Raw genomic sequence first — 22,823 nt, forward strand, 5'->3', positions numbered from 1 at the left:
AGTAAGGGCAACCATGTAGGACTGTTCTAAATATCAAATGATTGCTGACTTAAATAACGTGTCGCACCTTACACATGTAAAATATGACATGGTATAGGGCAAACACTGGCGAATTCAGCACATCTGGGTCCTGGCGCCGGCTTATCACTTTCTTGCCAGGACTCCTTGGACAAGTCACCTTTTTAAAAAAAACTGCAAGACATGAGGGTGAAATTAGATTGGTGTCTCAAAGAACCAATCTGGAGAAAAAGATGTAGGGAAAAGCAATCCTACTTTAATCAGTTTTCAAATACTACATCATTTAAAGGATGGGCTCTGCCAAAAAAAAGTTTTGACCATTTTATCTCAATTCCTTGCAAAGTATTTGCAACCGGAAATGAATGACAGGGAAAATTTCATTGAAGTCTTTGTTTGTTTTTACCTTGCATCCTTCACAAGCATGAACTCCATAGTGGAACCCCGATGCTTTATCCCCACAGACACGACATTCGATTGCCATGAGAGAGTTGGAGGGCTCTTCATGAGGCTTGTTGTAGAGCTGGGTCTTCTCAGAATAATAAGGTGGGGACGCAGGCTCCACTTTGATCGCGCCTATGTGTTGGAAAAATGCGAGAGGCGAATTATCACGTGAAAAACAGTCTTCAAAAGACAACAGGGCGAGTCACCAGAGTACACCTGCATGCCGTATTCTTATTATGTCCATGTAGAAGTACAATGGATCATGAAAAAACAGTGGAGTTAAGGCCAGGAAAGTAATCTTTATAATTACAGGCAAGTCACAACATCTCCGAGCCTCCTCCGTGATGGAAACTAAGCGTGTGGCTTTACAACCCCTGGACACCCCGCACTGCCACAGCACAGAGAGACAGCATACAGATATGAGACCAGGAAGGTCGTTTTCCTAGAAAAATGCACTGTTAGTTGGCATTCCTCACAATATTAAATTATATATTTTATTTAAATGTCACATTTTAGAAGTATTTTTAAAAACACTTCCACAAAAGAACATTGCTGGGGAAAGGTCGTGGTATGTCCAGCTTGTACGTACATGAAAAATAAGAGCCCAGTTGGCCACTAGTGCTGAGTCAAAGGAGGCAGTCTGCAAAATAGTCTTTGAGAGATGGTGGAAGAACCCACAGAAAAGTAAGCTCTACCTTTTTCTGGTTAGGTTCAGGCCTATTAAATGTCCATATTAGGCTCTAACTGAAAACCACACAGATAAATATAACCAAGTATATTATTTAGCTAAAAAAAAAAAAAAAAAGAAAGAAAGAAAGAAACTAGAAATACAGGAAGTTCTTACTTATTGTCAAGTAATGGTTGTTCAATTACATCGTGGTGGCTTTGGAAAACCAGCATGTCAGCCCACAGGAGATAAAAATCAAGGAAATAGCATCACAGAAATATATTTTACCTCAAAAGTGCAGTTCTAGTTTTTCTTGAGTCTGATGTTGGATGCTAATTCATTTAATGGCATGAAGCTTTATTGATAGGCCACAGTGTTAAAATATAAATGTGTGCTGAAAAATAGAGCTCAGTATAAACATCTCCAATGACAGATTAGAAAAAAAATGGACTACAGTGATCGTAATTTAGTGATGATAAGTTATATAAGGTGACTTGAAACTGTTACTTATTAACTTATAAAGGGCCAAAAGAATTTAAAGCTCGGATGATGGACTCTTGGCCTGAGTAACAACTGGCAATGGAATAATTCTAGAAAATGCTCCTAAGGAGGAAGAAAACAAGAAAAGAAAGAAGGGAGAAAGGAAGGAGAGGGGAACAGGAAAGACTGGCCCAGGGCCACCTTCCTTTTTGCATATTGTAGATACCTGATATTTCATGGAATAAATACATGGTAAATGCCTTCTCTATAAAATTCTAATCTCTGGAACATTATTTATTCCAGGGTTATTGAGAGGTTAGTCTAGTTCCAGTCTTAGTCTGAAAAGTGAAAGTAAACATCATACTTTGGTAATCTTGGAGTTTCAGGTCATACTTATAATCAGCAACCATTGGGTCTGTCCTTGTGAATGGCATGTCTTCATAGTGTGGACTGGAAATGCTGGAGAAATCAACAGTGGAGAAGGGCTTGACGTCAAAGGCGTGGGGGTGGTCGTCCATCATGGAGAGATCCACGGAGCTGATCCCAAAGTTGGTGGGCCAGAACGGCATCTCCGTGTCCACCATGGTGATTTCTGGAAGGGGGGGGAAGAAAAAAAAGAGGACCTGTGAAGTTAAGTCCTGGAGAACAGAGCAATCTTCAAAGATGCAGAGAAAGGGAAGTGAAAGTCTTTGATAAAGTAATCTCTTCTAGGTTATCGCAATGAGAGAAGAGAACACAGACGCCTTCTTAGTACGACCTGGTTGTTTTGACAATAGGAAGGAAGCCACTCACCACCGTGTGGGTATCACAGTTGAGATCCCCTCATAGTGCAGATGCACAAATATATTCACATCAACGTCCAGGCCAAATGCCCCTCTCTCACTATCTTTTACAGAACAGAATTGAGTCTAGTAATGAGTGTTTTTATTGATTTAAATTTTTTCTGGCTTTACTGAGGTATAACGGACAAAAATTTTTATATTTAAGGTAGACAAAAAGTGATGTTTTAATATATTGCAAAATGATTACCAAGCTAACTAACACATTCATCATTTCACAGTTACCTTGGTGTGTGTGTGCTGTGAGAACACTTAAGCTCTATTTTCTTAGCAAATTTCAATAATAAGGTACAGTATTATTATTATTATTATTTTTTGTAGAGACAGAGTCTCACTTTATGGCCCTCGGTAGCAACCAGCTCACAGCAACCTCCAACTCCTGGGCTTAGGCGATTCTCTTGCCTCAGCCTCCCGAGTAGCTGGGACCACAGGTACCTGCCACAAAGCCTGGCTATTTTTTTGTTGCAGTCCGGCCAGGGCTGGGTTTGAACCCGCCACCCTCGGTATATGGAACCACAGGCGCCGCCCAAGGTACAGTATTATTAACCATGTCACTTTGCTGGATGTTACATCTCCAGAACTTATTTATCCTGCATAACTGAAATTTGAGCCAACACCTCCCCATTTTCCCTAGCCTCTAGCCCCTGGCAACTACCATTTTGCTCTCTGCGCCTATGAGTTCAATTTTTTTAGATTCCGTGTATAAGTGAGTTCTTGCAGTATTTGTCTTCCTGTGGTTGACTTAGTTCACTTAGTCTAACCGCCTCTAGGTTCATCTGTGTCATGCCAAATGCTAACATTTCCTTCTTTGTAAAGCAGAATGATGTTCCACGGGGAATGTGTGTACACACGCATATAAATTAACTGTAGTTTTTTTATCCATTCATTCATCAACAGATAATTGAATCGTTTGCTCCAGATGATACATGCCACATGCATTTTTCTAAATATCAACAGTTGTTGAAGTAAGTGCGATGAAACCGTGCCTGGTTTGGATCCTAAGTACTTAACGTGAACTTGTGGGCCACGGAGTGTGTAGACTTTGAAACTTTATGCAATAAACATGTGTCTGACTCAGGGTACCTGAAACCAGTTCATTATTCCAAGTGGTCCTCAAAAAGCCATCACCGAGTGTTTTAAATGTTAACTATGGGGTCAAAACCACTAGTGGAGAACTGGGGCTCTGGAGGCAAAGGGACGGACTGCTCAGACACTCCAGGGCTCCTGAAATCAGAGGGTTGTGAGTCTTGCTTGTTCTATCTCCACTGGCCAAAAAAAGGTTTGACTCACCGTGGGTGCTCATTAAATACATATTTCTTTATTAAATACTAGATGAGTGAATAACTGAATGAGGTGGCTGTGAAATTCAGTACAAGGGCAGGAGGAAGGAAGGGCTACTTCTTCCTACCTTTTATTCCACTAATCTGAGATTAATATCCCCACTTGATAGCTCAGTAAGCTAGGACCCGGGTACAGTGATCTGCCCAAGGTCCACCAGCCAGGAAGCAGAAGACCCAAACTCAACCCGAAGCTCTATCTATTCTCTTTGCTCTCCTGTGCGTGGGGAAAGGCTCCTCTCCCAGGGGTCTCTGGGAATAGGGCTCAGGCTTTTTCCCAGCAAGCAGAAAGCTAAAAAGTTTGTTCTCAGTGGCTAATTTTTGCATGGGATTACAACTTTTAGGCAATGGTCTTCAGAGGAAAAACAAAATGCCTGGGAATTTTGTAAGGGGCAATAACGAGACCAGTCCTGTGAACGTGCTCCTGTGGTTTCAGGACTCCTTAGGCACCAAGTGGGTTCACATGTCTCAGTAGCTACATAAACAAGCACCCAAACAACCGTAAGTCATCTGTGTTACAGTGTAAACACTGCACACCAAAAAGAGGAATGTGTACTGGCGAAAGCTTCAAGGTCAAACTGGGCCTTAAGGACATCCAGGAAAAAGTCTGTGCTCCCAATGACAGGGGCGCTCACCCAACTCTGCCCTGTGCTTCAAGATCCCTCCAAACCTGCCAAGCCAACATCACTCCATTTATTCTGTCCATCTCCTCAGCAGGCTGATGCTTCATCTCTCTATTTTTCTTAGCACAACTTCTTTTCATATTAAAGCATATCTCTCCTGGGTAGATTGTAGTATCCACAAACGGTGACATGTAGTGACTACACGGTGTCCATAAAGTTCATTTTAGGGACACCCTGTATTTCTCACTATGCCTATTGCAAAGTTTTCTATATACAAAATAAAGGTTTAGGCCGGGTGTGGTGGCTCACGTCTGTAATCCTATCACCCTGGGAGGTGGAGGCAGGGGGATCCCTTGAGCTCAGGAGTTTCAACAGCCTAAGCAAGAGGGAGACCCTCATCTCTAAAAAATAGAAAAATGAGCTGGGCATCATGGCAGGTGCCTGTAGTCCCAGCTACTCAGGGGGCTGAGGTAAGAGGTTCACTTGAACCTAGGAGTTTGAGGTTGCTGTGAGCTAGGCTGACAGGGCAGCACTCTAGCCTGGGGCAAAAAAAAAAAAACCAATAAAACAGGTTGATTGAGTTAAAAGAGGTGTATAAGCCTCTGTATGAACACTGGGAAATGAAAGTAAGGATGAAAAAGTATCTGGGTTGCTGGAGTAATGGGCGACTCATTATTTTACTGGTTTAATTTTGTTTCTTTTTTTTTTTTGGTTTCATTTTTAATCTACAACTTCAAGCACTCCCTGCCAATCGAAGTCATGCTTCTTAATACAGGAATGAGATTTATAGGTTCATTTAGTACCTTGAGAAGCTTTGGGGGAAAATTTTAATGAAAATAGCCATTTATGTGTTAAGGAATAGAATGAAAAGTTCATGTAATTTTTCTTTTTTTTTTTTTGCAGTTTTTGGCTGGGGGCTGGGCTTGAACCTGCCACCTCTGGTACAGGGCCAGCACCCTACTCCTTTGAGCCACAGGCGCCACCCAGTTCATGTAATTTTTAAGGTGTAACATGAAATCCCTAAAAAAAATTGTACTTGGAATATATTTTGTGGCTAAAAGGACGGTTTGTGTCTTTTTTTTTTTTTCCATTAGTAGCCTTTTTTAAAGTAAAGAACAATTTTAGGTTTACATAAAAATTAAGATTGGTATAGAAGGGACATTTCTTAAACTAATAGAGCCCATCTACAGCAAACCCACAGCCAATATCGTATTGAATGGAGTTAAATTGAAATCATTTCCACTTAGATCAGGAACCAGGCAAGGTTGCCCATTGTCTCCATTGCTCTTTAACATTGTAATGGAAGTTTTAGCCATTGCAATCAGGGAAGAAAAGGCGATCAAGGATATCCACATAGGGTCAGAAGAGATCAAACTTTCACTCTTCATAGATGATATGATTGTATATCTGGAAAACACTAGGGATTCTATTACAAAACTTTTAGAAGTGATCAAGGAATACAGCAATGTCTCAGGCTACAAAATCAACACCCATAAATCTGTAGCCTTTACATATACCAACAATAACCAAGCCAAAAAAACAGTCAAGGACTCTATTCCTTTCCCAGTAGTGCCAAAGAAGATGAAATATTTGGGAGTATACCTAACAAAGGATGTGAAAGATCTCTACAAAGAGAACTATGAAACTCTAAGAAAAGAAATAGCTGAAGATGTTAACAAATGGAAAAATATACCATGCTCATGGCTGGGAAGAATCAACATTGTTAAAATGTCTATACTACCCAAAGCAATATATAATTTTAATGTAATTCCTATTAAAGCTCCACTGTCATATTTTAAAGATCTTGAAAAAATAATAGTTCGTTTTATATGGAATCAGAAAAAACCTCGAATAGCCAAAACACTACTCAGCAATAAAAACACAGCAGGAGGAATCACGCTACCAGACCTCAGACTGTACTATAAATCGATAGTGATCAAAACAGCATGGTATTGCCACAAAAACAGAGAAGTAGATGTCTGGAACAGAATAGAGAACCAAGAGATGAATCCAGCTACTCACCGTTATTTGATCTTCGACAAGCCAATTAAAAACATTCAGTGGGGAAAAGATTCCCTATTTAACAAATGGTGCTGGGTGAACTGGCTGGCAATCTGTAAAAGACTGAAACTGGACCCACACCTTTCACCATTAACTTAGATAGACTCTCACTGGATAAAAGATTTAAACTTAAGACATGAAACTATAAAAATACTTGAAGAGAGTGCAGGGAAAACTCTTGAAGGAATCGGCCTGGGCGAATATTTTATGAGGAGGACTCCCCAGGCAATTGAAACAGCATCAAAAATACATTTCTGGGACCTGATCAAACTAAAAAGCTTCTGCACAGCCAAGAACATAGTAAGTAAAGCAAGCAGACAGCCCTCAGAATGGGAGAAAATATTTGCAGGTTATACCTCCGATAAAGGTCTAATAACCAGAATCCACAGAGAACTCAAAAGTATTAGCAAGAAAAGAACACGTGATCCCATCTCAGGGTAGGCAAGGGACCTGAAGAGAAACTTCTCTAAAGAAGACAGACTACGATCTACAAATACATAAAAAAAAGCTCATCATCCTTAATCATCAGAGAAATGCAAATCAAAACTACTTTGAGATTATCACCTAACCCCAGTAAGAGTAGCCCACATAACAAAATCCCAAAACCAGAGATGTTGGCGTGGATGTGGAGAAAAGGGCACACTTCTACACTGCTGGTGGGAATGCCCACTAATACGTTCCTTCTGGAAGGATGTTTGGAGAATACTTAGAGACCTAAAAATAGACCTGCCATTCGATCCTATAATTCCTTTACTAGGTTTATACCCAGAAGACCAAAAATCACAATATAACAAAGACATCTGTACCAGAATGTTTATCGCAGCCCAATTCATAATTGCTAAGTCATGGAAGAAGCCCAAGTGCCCATCAACCCACGAATGGACTAGCAAATTGTGGTACATGTATACCATGGAATATTATGCAGCCTTAACGAAAGACGGAGACTTTACCTCTTTCATGTTTACATGGATGGAACTGGAACACATTCTTCTTAGCAAAGCATCTCAGGAATGGAAGAAAAAGTATCCAATGTACTCAGCCCTACTATGAAGCTAAGTTATAGCTTTCACATGAAGGCTATAACCCAACTATAGCACAAGACTATGGGGGAAGGGCCAAGGGAAGGGTAGGGACGGGGGAGTCAGGGTGGAGGGAGGGTAATGGGTGGGGCCACACCTATGGTGCATCTTAGAATGGGTACAGGTGAAACCTACTAAATGCAGAATACAAATGTCTACATACAATAACTAAGAAAATGGCATGAAGGCTACGTTGAACAGTTTGATGAGAATATTTCAGATTGTGTATGAAACCAGCACATTGTACTCCTTGATTGCACTCATGTACACAGCTATGATTTAACAATTAAAAAAAAAATAAAAAGCTTCTGCACAAAAAAAAAATTAAGGAGAAAGTACAGAGTTCCCCTCTGCCCCTTCCCTCCCCCACGCACCCACACGCAACTTCCCGTGTTAGTAACATTTACACTCCTATGTTGTACTCCTTACAACCCAGGAGCCAATATTGACACACGGTTATTAACCAAAGCCCACGGTTTACATTAGGGTTCACCCTTCCTGTGCAAGTTCTGTGGGTTTCGACAAATGTATACTGTCATACATCTGCCACCACAGTAGGAACAGGCTCCTTGCCTACACATCTCCGCGCTCCAGGAAGGAATGCTGTTTTTAGGGTCCCCTACTATGAAGGGTCTATTGGCAGAAAAGCCAGAAAAACACTAAACTATACAATAGGTTAAGGTGTTTTTAGATCGTCATTCAAGCTAAATGGGGCCCTGCATGACGCAGCTCTCACTGAGTTTTCCAGCTTGTTTTCCGGTGGTCCTCCCAGATGTCACCTCCGCCGGTGGCAGTCACTGTGTGTACCCAGGTTACTGTGCCCAGGGTCCCGCGCCTCGCTCTTGTCTCTGCTCCTCTCCGCTCACGCCGTTCCCTGCAGGGGCTGCATCTTCTTCCTACCTTCTCTCCACGCCTTTCAAACCCAGTCCAAATGCCACTTGCCATGAATCCTCCAAAGTGTGTAAAAACACCCTCCCTTCTCCGTATCCCCGCAGCACTTTGTACCTGTCCTTTAACCAGGACAGATTTTGACAGATACCTCCACATCTGATTTCCAGTTTGAAGCCAAGAGACAGCATCTTAATACTCCGTTTCTCCATTTCCCCTTTAGTCTGCATGGACAGTTGTTTTTGTTGTTTACTAAATTCTTGCCAAGAGAATGAACATATGTTATAGAGAAGAGTAAAATGAGTTTCCATTTTGGTGTCAGAGACAGAAAATCAAAGATACCCTCTCAACAGCCTTCATTTTGCTAAGACTTAAACTCACCCCTCCAAAATGCTAGTCTTCAATATTATAAATAAAATACAATAATCCCTACCCTCAACAAAGTGTACTGTTTCTTCCACTCCTCTTGGTTATAGGAGGAAGATTAGGGTCTATGGCAGCGGTTCTCAACCTGTGGGTCGCGATCCCTTTTTAACAATGAAAATACATTGCGGCCTTAGGAAGGTTGAGAACCACTGACTCTATAGGATTTTCTTATTTTTCTAAGTAGAAAAGATAAAGGAAGAAAGAAATACAGCTTGCCTCTTCATCTCCATGAAAATATTTCCCGGACACACATTTTCCCTTCTCCCTCCCCTTCTCTCTCTCCTTGTATTTTGGGACACCTTGACCGAAACAATATTACTGCATGGACCCTAGTTACGGGGAGACACAGCCGTTCCCTAGATGTTTTATTTTGTTTTGACTTAGAGATGGGTCCAGGAAGCCTGCTTCTAATTTTGTCTCTAGAAAACATAAGCTACTGTTTGTGCCAAGCTGTAAGTTGAGTAGGTGTTTTTTGTTACTCCGTGCAATTACTCATGAAAGAAGAAATGAACAAAATATTTGCATGAACAACAGCCCTTCTCAGGAACAAGTAAGCATGTTAACTTGCCAGCTGAGGGACCCAAGTGGTGTTGCATCAGGGCATAGCCATCTATTTCACAACTTCAGTGTGTTTTGAGCAGGGGAAAGTCTTTAGGCAGACCTGGTGAGCAAGGACCTGGATGAGTGCCATTTATCTAAGACCTTCAAACTTGGCTTTAAACTCTATTATAGTCAATGAGCAGATTTTTCATAATATTCCAAAGTATAATGTATTTTTAAAAAATACAACCAGTTTCAAGAAAAAATAAAGGGACAACTTTAGCCTGATAGGCATAATATTTTGAGGTCATGAAAGTGGATTAGAAAGATGCTCAATTACAGAATCAAGTCCTAGAACTAAACGGTTTACCTTTAGGGTTTGACGTTGCCCCTTATTAAGGTGGGGGGAGCTACTATTAGAATAGCTTGGGTGCAAATGCCTGAATCTAACATAGAAAACATCACAAAAGGCAAAAGGCAGACTGTGAAAGTATAAGAGTACATGGGATGCAGGAATATTTTGACCATTTTATATCTTTCTTTGTAAATAAATAACATTAAAATATTTTGACATCATTTCAAGTGTAGTTGGATTGCGAGCCACGTTAATAAGAGTCAATGATACTATTGTTATTAATAGTTATTTTCATGTATTCTTCTTTATGTTTCTTTAAATAATTTTACTAAAAATATGAAGCAAAATTTAATTTGCTTTTATTAAAGATGAGACTTCAATATAAAAAAAAGAACAGTTGGGGAAAGGTTGCATCTCCTTAAAATTATTTACATTAGCCAATATTAAAAGAGTCTTAAATCTCTTCCTGACCGGCCAGCTCTATAGGAAACAACAATTCATTTCGACAAACCTTCACTGAACACTTATGAAGCGCCAAGTGGCATGCGGGCTGGCACAGGCCATGAAGAGTCACTCTAAGGGGACGTTTGATTAGAGAAATGGTAAAGCTGGGCCTCAAGTGTGTGTACCCGACAAGTCTTTCGCAGATTCTCTGATGCTTAGCAGCCTTGTTGGAAATGACGTTAGAGAGACACTTAGCCCCGAGTTTTCAATCTCTTTCCATTAGTTTCAGTTTTCTGTGCAGGTGTTCACAGTTGCGACTGGCTTATCCAGCCCCTCCTTCCTGATTCATGCAGATCACTCTGCAGCGGCCACTGGCCTGGGAATTTTCAAATTCTTCTGCTATCACGGTAGCTGACAGAGGAGACAAAATCATCCAGCAATATTAAGTCTTTTTGAGAACATCTAAGGTCCTCATTTGAGGAAATTACGAAAATGAGGCAAAGTGATTTGTCCATGGTTATTGAGGGAGGCTGCTGGAACACGAACCCAGCCTGGCCTATCAGCACTGCATGACCAGGGGTTGCTGTATGTAACATGTATTGAAAAAAGGGCTTTTAACGTATGCCAGTTTTCACAGATCTAAGTTTTGGGGTCTTAATTAATGTCTATGAATGACATCAAATGTATGAAGAGAAAAAAAATCTCATGTAAGAAACCGTCTACCAGATGGCAAATTGGAACAGAATACAAAGCAAGAGAAAGAAATCTGAAATAGAATTTGCCTCTAACAACCCCAGCAAGAATGGCCCACATCACAAAATCTCAAAACTGCAGATGCCGGCGTGGATGTGGAGAGAAGGGAACACTTTTACACTGCTGGTGGGACTGCAAACTAGTACAACCTTTCTGGAAGGAAGTATGGAGAAACCTCAAAGCACTCAAGCTAGATCGCCCATTTGATCCTGCAATCCCATTACTGGGCCTCTACTGAGAAGGAAAAAATCCTTTTATCATAAGGACACTTGTACTAGACTGTTTATTACAGCTCAATTTACAATTGCCAGAATGTGGAAACAGCCTAAATGCCCACCAACCCAGGAATGGATTAACAAGCTGTGGTATATGTATACCATGGAATACTATTCAGCTATTAAAAAAAATGGAGACTTCACATCCTTCGTATTAACCTGGATGGAAGTGGAAGACATTATTCTTAGTAAAGCATCACAAGAATGGAGAAGCATGAATCCTATGTACTCAATTTTGATATGAGGACAATTAATGACAATTAAGGACACGGTAGGAGTGGGGGAAGGGGAGAGCAGAGAGAGGGAAGGAGGGAGGAGGTGGGGCCTTGGCGTGTGCCACACCTTTTGGGGGCAAGACATGATTACAAGAGGGATTTTACCTAACAAATGCAATCAGTGTAACCTGGTTTATTGTACCTTCAATGAATCCCCAACAATAAAAAAAAAGAAAAAAAAAGAATTTGCCTCTAACAAAAATAATAAACTCTGAATTAATCAAAGCATTTAGGAAACAGTCTTGAATGGTCCAACAAAGGGACCATTGGATTGGTCTGAGTTTTTGCATAATAAATACAGATATACATGTTTTCTTTGTTTTTTTCACAGGTTGCTATTCTGAATAATAACAGTGAAGGGGGATGAGAACAGTATTAGATGCCCTGAGTTCAAATCCTGCCCTTCTGGTTTGTGATCTCTTTATACCTAATTATCCCCAATATTAATATTGCCTATCTCGTAGAGTTAGAAGGATTAAATTAGATAAGATATATATAAAGCAGGTAACATTGGCTTGGACACTTAATAAGTTCTCAATAAATATAATAATCATAGTTGTAATTTTTGTGCATATTAGTAACCACGGTACTCCAGTCATATAAAACTTGGGCTAAAAACCTCCCCTATTACCATGAGGGGACAGGAAGTGGAAGAAACACCAGCAAAGAAACACCTATTGTTCAAACAGGACCACACCTAACACAGATGTCCTGTTCTAGACCTCTGGAGAAGGAGCCCACAGCCCCTCTGGTTGCTCTTTCCAAGGCTTGATTGCTTTTCTGTAGCCAGGAAAGTCCACGCCTTCTCGGGCCTTTCCCCAAGTGTGCTCTATATGTTGATGATGTTTCTTTAAAAATAATGAAAACGAAAAAACATATCTGATGGTCAAATATATTTAGGAAATGCTAGGGTAAGTGAGGTTAAATAGGTTTAATGCGAGACTTTGACTAATATGCTAATCATTCACGAGAATATACAAAAGAGGGGAAGGCAGAGCAGTCAACATTTGTGGTTAATATTTGGAGGAAGATTGTGAAATGATGATCTATCTCTTTCCCCCCCATTCCCTAAAAATATAGTTATCCCCTGTACATTTACCCTTTACCCCATATAAACTTGAAAAGTATTCTAGGGCGGCTCCTGTGGCTCAGTAAGTAGGGTGCTGGCCCCATATACCAAGGGTGGCGGGTTTGAACCCAGCCCTGGACAAATTGCAACAAAAAAAATAGCCAGGCATTGTGACTGGCACCTGTAGTCCCAGCTACTCGGGAGGATGAGGCAAGAGAATCACCTAAGCCCAAAAGCTGGAGGTTGCTGTGAGCTGTGATGCCACGGCACTCTACTGAGGGTGACAAGGTGAGACTCTGTCTCTGAAAAAAAAAAAAAGAAAGAAAAGAAAAGTATTCTTCATTTGTCCCTCAGTTTTTCCTTAACTTCAGGAAGCCTGAGTCCAGGGATTTATGTTGGTTAAAAGAACAATAACAAAACCCAAGAGGGAAAGAATTTGTTAAACCACACAGAAGGAATCGCTGTGAAGATGAATGCCCTTTCTGTACAATCTACTTCCATACAAGGGCAAAAAAAAAAAAAAAAAAAGTCACATTTAAAGGATCAGGAATCAAAATGATATCCAACTTCTCAACAGTAACACTGGAAGCTAGAAAATCAATAGAACAAATTTTTTCAAAACTCAGAGAAAAAAATTGTTTCCGACTAAGAATTTTATACTCAGGCAAACCATCCATCAAGTATGGGCGTAGAATAGAGACATTTTCAGAAATCTATATGTACTCCAAAACAGTTACCTCCCTGTACACTTTCCTAGCCTTTTACACCAGAACAAAAAAAGGGGAAATTTGAGATCCAGAAAACAAAAGATCTAAACATAAGAGTGAGGGAACAGGAGGGAGGAGACTGCCAGGGGGGATCACCCAAGAAACCAGAATACCAGATATATGTCATCACTTCGAGAGGCGTTTTTATAAACTCTGAGAAGTCAAGGGCAAATTAGTGATGGGTTATGTAACACAGAACAACAAAAACAAGCAATTACTAACTGAAAAAAAAGTTAGCTCCAGAAAAACAAACAACTATACTACACTTTTCTTTTCTTTCTTTCTTTTTTTTTTTTTTGAGACAGAGTCTCACTTTGTCAACCTTAGTAGAGTACACAGCACAGGAAGTGGACTTGTAGGGCACTGTTTGGCTCCTCCATAACCAGAACTGTCAAAGTTTTTATAAGGTCAAGCCGCGACAACCAACTTCACCCCAGACAAGTAGCTACAGATGAGGAGAAGTGTGTGTTTTGTGAAAGGGAGTGTGCTGGTAAAAGACTAAATCCTTATCTCCTATGGTGGGCAGTCAGTGGGTAATGAATACAATTTTTAAAAACAGTATACACGTTATTCTAGAGAAATGAAGGTAAATGCTGGAAGAAATGTCTGAAAGAGTTAAAATTATTGCCTTTGAGGAGAAGGACCTAGCGGCCAGACTGAGGAGCTCCTCTCTTCACCGAAAGCTTTGTACTCACTGACTTTCTAAACGACAGACAAGTAGTTTTACTTTGATAAAAGGAAATATTAAGAAAAATTAAGCATCTTCTTATTGTGATATTTTCCCATTATTTTATCTAACAGTAGGTCTATCCCTTATGCATATCCCTGTCCTCTGAAGAAGAATTATCATGTCATAATCTGAACAAGTAGACAAAGTTTTAATGTTGCTTCTAGTAAAATGAAAGGAAATCAGAGAACAGCTTTGATGCTTGACCAATAGATGTGTGTCCTTTTGACTCAAGCATTTAAAAAATAACTTCTACTACTGGTTTGGCGCCTGTAGCTCAGTGGCTAGGGCCGCCAGCTACATACACTGGAGCTAGCAGGTTCGAACCCAGCCTGGGCCTGCCAAACAATGACAACTACAACCAAAAAACAGCCAGGCGTTGTGGTGGGCACCTGTAGTTCCAGCTACTTGGGAGGCTGAGGCAAGAGAATTACTTAAGCCCGAGAGTTTGAGGTTGCTGTGAGCTGTGACGCCACAACACTCTACCAAGGGCGACATAGTGAGACTCTGTCTCAAAAAAAAAAAGAAAGAACTTCTACTAATTCATTTCTTTTCCTTCATGTAGTGTATGGGATTTTGTTTAGTAAAGGAGGAAAAAGACTCTGGAGCCCATTAGCAGAATTATAATTTAATAATAATAGCTAACAATTTTTAAACTAATTAAAAACAGTCCTATGGCTTATATACAATTATTATTACTATCTAGCAGATTTTAAAAATTAGACATAAAAGGGCTATGTGATTTGCCCAACATTATACAACTAATAAGTACTGAATCTGGGGTCTTCACTTTGTTGTAGCACTCTGGATACAGAACCCCTTTATTTTGGGTGTCATTTGTTCCTTCAACATAAGAAAATGCATTTTAATTCTTTTGTCTACTTAGATTATATTAAAAACAAAACTCAATGTTTCTATGGTTTGATTTCCCATTGACAGCTTTGGCAGAAGTCATAATATATGAGTTTTAATATATGTTTATATGAGTCATAATATATGTTTTATCTCACAGCACACTTGAACCAATAGTTAAAACTTCCACAGCACGCCTAAATTAGGTTGATGAAAAAAGAAAGAGTTAAAATGGCTTGGTGCCTATAGCATAGTGGTTATGGCGCCAGCCACATACACCGAGGCTGGCGAGTTCAGGCCCAGCCCTGGTCAGCTAAACAACAATGACAACTGCAACAAAAAAATAGCTGGGCATTGTGGCAGGCTCCTGTAGTCCCAGCTACTTGGGAGGCTGAGGCAAGAGAATCGCTTAAGCCCAAGACTCTACCAAGGTTGACAAAGGGAGACTCTGTCTCAAAAAAAAGAAAGAAAAGAAAAGAAAAAAAAGAAACAGTTAAAAAAAAAGAATATACTTACTGTGCTTTGAACCTTTTTCAAAAATAATTTAACTAATGACCTTTAAAATTTTTCGCAGCACACCTAAGATCTTCTCACAGCACAGCAGTTGAAAAATCACTGCCCTATATGCACACTTCTTTATAATAAGCCAGAAGGTATCAGAGCAATATTTCAAATTCAGATCAACAAGGGTATATCATCATCTTTAGAAAAGGTCTTGTTCTTTAAAGCTTTTTAAAAGTTCATTTTCTCTTCTATGGGCCAAATCTTGCCTCAGCTGCATGTTTTTCTAAAGGGAGATGTTACTAGTAATCTAATTTTCACGAAGGCTAAATCTGCTGAATAGCATCTCTGGTTTAATTAAAATTCATACTTTGCCTAGCACATAAAAACAGCAAAGGAAGAATGGCATTTATTTAGAAATGAAAGAGGGGCTATCACTACGGGCTCAAGGACATGAGAATGATCATAAAGAAATCTATAAATAACTCTATGCCCACAATTCAATAACCTAGATGAAATGAACTCATTCCTTGAAAGATACAATCTTTCAAAACTTAAACAAGATGACATACACACACTGAATAGGCATATATTAAAGAAATTGAATCAATAACCTTCTGAAACAGAAAGCAGCAGACCAAGATGGGTTCACTGGTGAATTCTACCAAACGTTTAAGGAAGAAATTACACCAATCCTCTACAGTCTTTTTCAGAATATAAAAATGGAGGGAATACTGCCTAACTTATTCTATGAGGCCAGCATTACCTTAATACTAAAACAAAACAGGCATTACAAGAAAAAAAAAAACAACAACTATACACCAATATCTCTCATGAACATAGATGCAAAAATTCTCAACAAAATATTAACAAATTGAAACCAAAAATGTATAAAAAGAACTGTATACCACAGCCAAGTGAGATTTATCCTAGGTATGCAAGGCTGGTTCAATATTACCAAATCAATCAATGTAATCCATCACCTCAATAGGCTAAAGGAGAAAAATCACACGATCACATCAATAGATGCAGAAAAAGAATTTAAGAAAATCCAACAGCCATGCATGATAAAAACGCTCAGCAAATTACTAACAGAAGGAAAACTCCTCAACTTGACAAAGAATATTTAAAAAGAACCTAGAGCTAATATCATAATGAGAAACTCAAGCTTTCCCACTAAGATCAGGAACAAGGCAAGGATATACTTTCTCACTATTGGTTTTCAACTGCCTTACTAGTAGTCCTGGCTAATGCAATAAGACAAGAAAAGGAAACAAAATATGTACGGAATGGGAAAGTAGAAATAAAATTGTCTTTCCTTGCACATGACATGATCATCTACCTAAAAAAATTAGAACAGACAAAAAAGTGACCTAGGACAGCAAGGTCACCAATGAATAAGAGGAATTTGAAATTAAAAACACATTACCACTCGTATCAGCACACCACCCAAATAAAACGCTTAAGTGCAAATCTAACAAAATCTGTCCAAAATTTGAGAAAAACTGTAAAACTTTGATGAAAGATATCAAATTGAATAAATGGAGAAATGTGTCTAGATAGGAAGGCTTGATATGGCCAGGATGCCTGTTCATCCCAACTGGATCTGCACCCTGCAACCCCACTCAAAATCCCTACAAGCTGTTTTGTAGACAATGAATGAACTGATTTTCAAGTGTATGTGGAGAAACAAAGGACCCAGAACAGCCAACTCAGTATTGAAGAAGAACCAAGTCACAAGACTGACACTACATGACGTCAACCTTACGGTAAAGCTACAGTCATGAAGATGGTGTCCCCTGGCAAAGAACAGACAAGGTGATCAGAGGAACAGAGCAGAGAGCCCCAGATAGGCCCACACCAATGTGTCAAGTGATTTTTGACAAAGAACAGGGCAGCACAATAGAAGCAAAAACAGTCTTTTCAACAAATGGTGCTGGAACAATTGGACAGTCACGTGTGAAAAAATGAACTTAGACACAGAACTTACTGCCTTCATACAATTTTTTTTTTTAATATGGAACTCTTCACGAATCTGTCATTCTTGGGCAACGGCTATGCTGATCTTCTCTGTATTATTCCAATTTTAGTGTATGTGCTGACAGAGTGAGCACCCTTCATACAAATGAACTCAACATGGATCATAGCTCTGAATGTTGAATGCAATAACTATATTGAGATAATGGAGGAGTTGGGTATGGTGATGACGTTTTAGATAAAACACCAAAGGCTTGAAGTGGGAAAGAAAGAACTGATTAGCTGGATGTCATTAAAACTGAAAATTTCTTGAACCCATGAGCTCAGGCAATCCACCCGCCTTGGCCTCCCAGAGTGCTAGGATTACAGGCATGAGCCACCGTGACAGCTATGATTTAATAAAAAAAAAACTGAAAATTTCTGCTTCAATGCAAAACTACATCCAGACAAGGAGAAGATAAGCCACAGACTGGGAGAAAATATTTGCAAAAAATACGTATGCTAAAGGACTGTTATCCAAAATCCACAAAGAACACTTTAAACTCAATAAGAAAATAAACAACTTGATTGAAAAATCAAGGCAAGGGCGGTGCCTGTGGCTCAGTCCGTAAGGCGCTGGCCCCATATACCGAGGGTGGCGGGTTCAAAGCCGGCCCCGGCTGAACTGCAACCAAAAAAAAAAAATAGCCGGGCATTGTGGCAGGCGCCTGTAGTCCCAGCTACTCGGGAGGCTGAGGCAAGAGAATCGCTTAAGCCCAGGAGTTGGAGGTTGCTGTGAGCTGTGTGAGGCCACGGCACTCTACCGAGGGCCATAAAGTGAGACTCTGTCTCCACAAAAAAAAAAATCAAGGCGAAACACCAGAACAGACACCTCACCCAAGAAGGTACAGAGAAGGCATGTAAGCATATACAAGATGTTTAACATCCTATGTCCTTAGAGCACATTCAAACGATCAGATACCACCACACACTCATTAGAATGGCTCAAATCTAAAACACTAACCACAGCACTGCTGCTGAGGATGTGCAGCAATAGGGACACTGCTGATGGGAATGCAAAATAGCACAGCTACTTTGGAAGGCAGTTTGCCCAGTTCTTGCAAAGCTAAAAGTACTCTTACCATATGATCCAGCCATCACCCTCCTTGGTATTCCCCTAAGTGAACTGAAAACTATGTCCACACAAAAATCTGCACACTGGTCTTCATAGTAGTTTTATTCATAACTGTCAAAAGCTGGAAGCAACCAAGACACCCTGAGTAGATGAATGGATAAATTTTGGTCTGTCCAGATGATGGAATATTACTAAGGGCTACAAAGAAATGAGCTATCAAGCTGTGAAACGATGTGAAGGGAATTTAAATACATACGACTAAACAAAAGAAGGCAAATTGAAAAGGTTACTAGTACTTGCTCCCAGCAGCACAACATTCTGGAAAAGGCCAAACGATGGAAACAGTAAAAGATAAGTGGTCCCCAGGGGTTGGCTGGAGGGAAGGTTTTTTAGGGCAGGGGGTGTTCTTGTGATATACTGTAATGGTGGATGTACATTTGTCCAAACCCACAGCACTTACAAGGGCAAGAGCGAATTCTAATGTAAACTGCAGACTTCGGGTGATAATAATGTGGCGATGTGGGTTTGCTGATTCCAACAAATATGCCACTCTGGTGCTGGATGTTGACAGTGGGGGAGGCCCTGCTTGTGGGGAAGGTTAGGGTTAGGGAAGGGCAGGGAGGAAGAGAGACGAGGGGGCAGATGGGAGGAAGAGGAAGTGGAGGAGGAGGAGCCTGGTTAGGTCAGAAAAAAGAGGCTGGAATGTTTTCCCTGGCTAGCTCCCCCTCCACATTTTGGTTTTGGCTTTGCAGCAATACAGGAATGAAAATGGGGAAGAGGAGTAGAAGAGAAAAAAATGAAGGGAATACTCCAGAACAGTGTATAACTACTCGGAAAGGAGGAAGCCACCAAGATCTGCCCAACTACAATTTCTCTTTGCTTCACCCACCCCTCAAACGTGGTTAATTGTCAAAGAGCTTCCTGCAACTGGGAAAAGATAGATTCGGTCAGTGGTTTTAAATAATACTTTATACTGAAGATCCTCTAAAAACTCGCAATTATCAGAGCAGGGAAGCCACTTTCTTACTTAGAGTTGTTTCTGGCAAAACAGTATGATACATTATGCTCTTTTGTTTTCCCTTTCCTGGCCAAGCACTCAATGAAAAGACAACGGGTGGGTATCAAAGCGTCAGAACAGATACAACCACTAGTGGTTTGGGGCTGCTTTGTAGATTTTCACTAGCTGTACTACATACTAGCTTAAAACATGTTGCGATGTGATGTTAAAATGTCCACAGTAAACATTTTTTTCATGTTTTACATCTCCTTCCAGAGATATTACAGTTTTATAAAACATATTTGCTATAATTCAACATTCACTCAAATTTAAAAAGTAACTTTCTTAACTAGGAAGCAAAGGGAACTTCATTAGCCTGATGAAGAATATCTATAAAAAACACAGACAGAGGGTGGCACCTGTGGCTTAAGGAGTAGGGTGCCAGCCCCATATACCAGGGGTGGTAGGTTTGAGCCCAGCCCTGGTCAAAAAAAAAAAAAAAAACACAGACAGACAAAAAGCCTAGAATGGTCATAATATTTGATTTTGAAATATTTAGAGTTTTCTGCTCCAGGTCAGGAAAAATATGATAATACCAATTACTTGGTATACAAGTTGACTTCTTGTATTCAATGCCATACTGGAGAGTCTGTCTAATGCAATAAGAAAAATAAAGAATAAAATTTTTAAAAGAAAGAAAAGAAGAAATAAAATTAACATTACACATGACATGACTGTGTTTTGAAAAAAATTATTAAAAAAAATTACAGTAAACAGGGTGGCGCCTGTGGCTCAGTGAGTAGGGCGCCAGCCCCATATGCCGAGGGTGGCGGGTTCAAACCCAGCCCCGGCCAAACCGCAACAAAAAATAGCTGTGCGTTGTGGCGGGCGCCTGTAGTCCCAGCTGCTCGGGAGGCTGAGGCAGGAGAATCGTGTAAGCCCAAGAGTTAAGAGGTTGCCGTGAGCCGGGTGACGCCACGGCACTCTACCTGAGGGCGGTACAGTGAGACTCTGTCTCTACAAAAAAAAAAAAAAAAAAAAATTACAGTAAACAGGAGGTGCCTGTGGCTCAAAGGAGTAGGGCGCTGGCCCCATATACTGGAGGTGGCGGGTTCAAACCTGGCCCCAGCCAAAAACTGCAAAAAAAAAAAAAAGAACATAAGAATTTAGCAAAGATTTTTCTTAGCATAAAGCCAATATTAAAAAAATTATATTTCTATAAGCCAACAACAACAGAAAATGAAATTTAAAAATGATTTTTGAAAGCTGGGTGCAGTGGCTCACACCTGTCAGCCCAGCACTCTGGAAGGCCGAGGCAAGTGGCTTGCTTGAGCTCAGGAGTTTGAGATCAGCCTGAGTAAGAGCGAGACTCTGTCTCTAAAAATATCTGGGCATTGTGGTGGGTACCTGTAGTCCCAGCTACTAGGGAGGCTGAGGCAAGAGGATCACTTGAGCCCAAGAGTTTGAGGTTGCTGTGAGCTGTGAGGCCATAACACTCTACCTAGGGTGACAGTGTGAGACTCTGTCTCAAAAAAAAAAAAAAAAAAAGATTTTTGAAATAGTTTCAGTAACATCAAATACTGACCCAGGGAAAAAAATAATCTAACAAAGTATGTGTAAGAGCTCTAGACTGATAACCCAAAGTCATTATTGAAAAAAACATTAAAGAATACCTGAAGAAAAGGACACTCCATGTTTTTGGAAAATTCAATATTAGAAAGCTTTCATTCTCTCCCCATTTATCTATAGATTCAGAACAATTCCAAACAAAATGCTAACACATTTGTGTGGGAATCGACACATATGTGGGTCTAACACATATGTGGAAATTCAAAGGACCAAGAATAAGACGGCAATCCTGAAGAGGAAGACTGCTGGAGGATTTCAGTACCAGATACCAAAACCAACTGTAAAGCTACGGTAACTAAGACAGTATACTAACTCATCCAAAACAAAGACGTATAGGCCAATGGAACAGAAGCGCAAGTGGAGAATCAGGCCCACACCCACACGGCTCCTGGTTTATGATCAAGGTCACTGCTGTGGAATGGGGAAGGAACCATCTTTTGAATAAATGAAGTAGGTCAACGGCACACTCAGATGGAACACGAGGCATCCTTACAACACGCACGAAACCAATTCTGTGTGGATGACAGATCTAAACGTGAATTATAAAACTACAGAACTTTCAAAATAAAAACGAAGATACTTCACGGATCGTCACCTTCAAAAGGTTATAGCAAGCACTGACCATAAAAGAAAAATCTAGTATATTTGGGCTATATTAAGATTAAAAAGTTCTGTTTGGTACGTGAGTGAAAAAGCATATAGAATGGGAGAAAACATTCCTATCTGCAATGCGTGTATCTGACAATATCTTAGCACACTTATCTAAAGCACCCGGTATAAAAGTTGGCCAAACACTTAGCAGGTACTCAGGATAGCCAAATGGAAAACAAATATTTTAAGACGTGCTTAACTAAATTACAATATGATACCACCACACTGACACCCACAAGAATGGCTAAACTGAAAATGATTTGGGTACTTTTCTTTCTCTGTATTACACTGCAGTAAAAAGGTTATATAAGAGAGAATGTTAGGTAATGATAGGTAATGATAGAAGGAAACACGTAAACTAACCAAATAAGCCAACAAAAACTCTTTCAGTCATGCTAAAAGGATTGTCACAGAATTCTAGGACATTTCGTTTAAAACCTGTTCAATTCTAAAGTTACAAAACAGTTATTAACATTAGTCCTTTTGCTTTTTGGGCAACCTAATGACCAGTAAAATTAGTCCTAAATAAACTGTTTTTGTAACTGGCTTCCTTTCCCAATAAAGGCTAAATATATGTTCAACCAAGAACCTCCTATCAAGTGTAAATGGGGCAGGTAAAAATTCAAAGGGTGTACATTTTATCTAAAGGAGAATGTAGGAAAAGTTTTGTTTTGCTTTAGAACTGATATATTTGGCTTGTGTGGAAGGCCTAGTATGCTTTACAAAGACACCATATTTTTAAACAATGCAGTTAAATTTTTTTCTAAATACTCATGCTTACATGAGGAGTCTTGTGTTTGGAAGTTAATTTGCTTCAATCAGTTGAGTTGTTTGAGATATTCCATGTAAATGACATGAAGTCAGTGTGTTAAATCCATTCAAACTACCAGTTTTCTGCTAATTTAACTTTTCTTCGTATCAACAATCTATTTTATAAACTATGCTTCTTAAAAAAGTCACCATTATATTTTACTACCGTCTTTCTCTTCCCCAAACCTTTCCTTTTCGGAGTTTTCTTTGGCATTTTCCTTTCTCAGG

The 22,823-nt window shown here is 39.8% G+C and overlaps 1 protein-coding gene and 1 non-coding gene across 6 annotated transcripts in view; both read right to left on the bottom strand.

Moving 5' to 3' along the window:
• Positions 1–22,823, bottom strand: part of PPARG (peroxisome proliferator activated receptor gamma) — a 143,950-nt gene that overhangs the window by 50,621 nt on the left and 70,506 nt on the right. For all 5 annotated transcript variants that reach the window (XM_053600088.1, XM_053600087.1, XM_053600086.1 and 2 more), the window contains 2 exons: positions 1,971–2,198; positions 422–591 (listed from right to left, as the gene is read on the bottom strand). In XM_053600088.1, coding sequence (XP_053456063.1) covers positions 422–591; positions 1,971–2,190 — 390 coding nt within the window. In that variant the 5' untranslated portion in view covers positions 2,191–2,198. The remainder of the gene's footprint in view (positions 1–421; positions 592–1,970; positions 2,199–22,823) is intronic.
• Positions 17,429–17,531, bottom strand: LOC128592947 (U6 spliceosomal RNA). Its single transcript, XR_008382152.1, has one exon. It is a non-coding gene; the product is annotated as a U6 spliceosomal RNA (small nuclear RNA).

The sequence above is a fragment of the Nycticebus coucang genome, chromosome 8 (assembly GCF_027406575.1).
Source record: "Nycticebus coucang isolate mNycCou1 chromosome 8, mNycCou1.pri, whole genome shotgun sequence".
Taxonomy (NCBI): domain Eukaryota; kingdom Metazoa; phylum Chordata; class Mammalia; order Primates; family Lorisidae; genus Nycticebus; species Nycticebus coucang.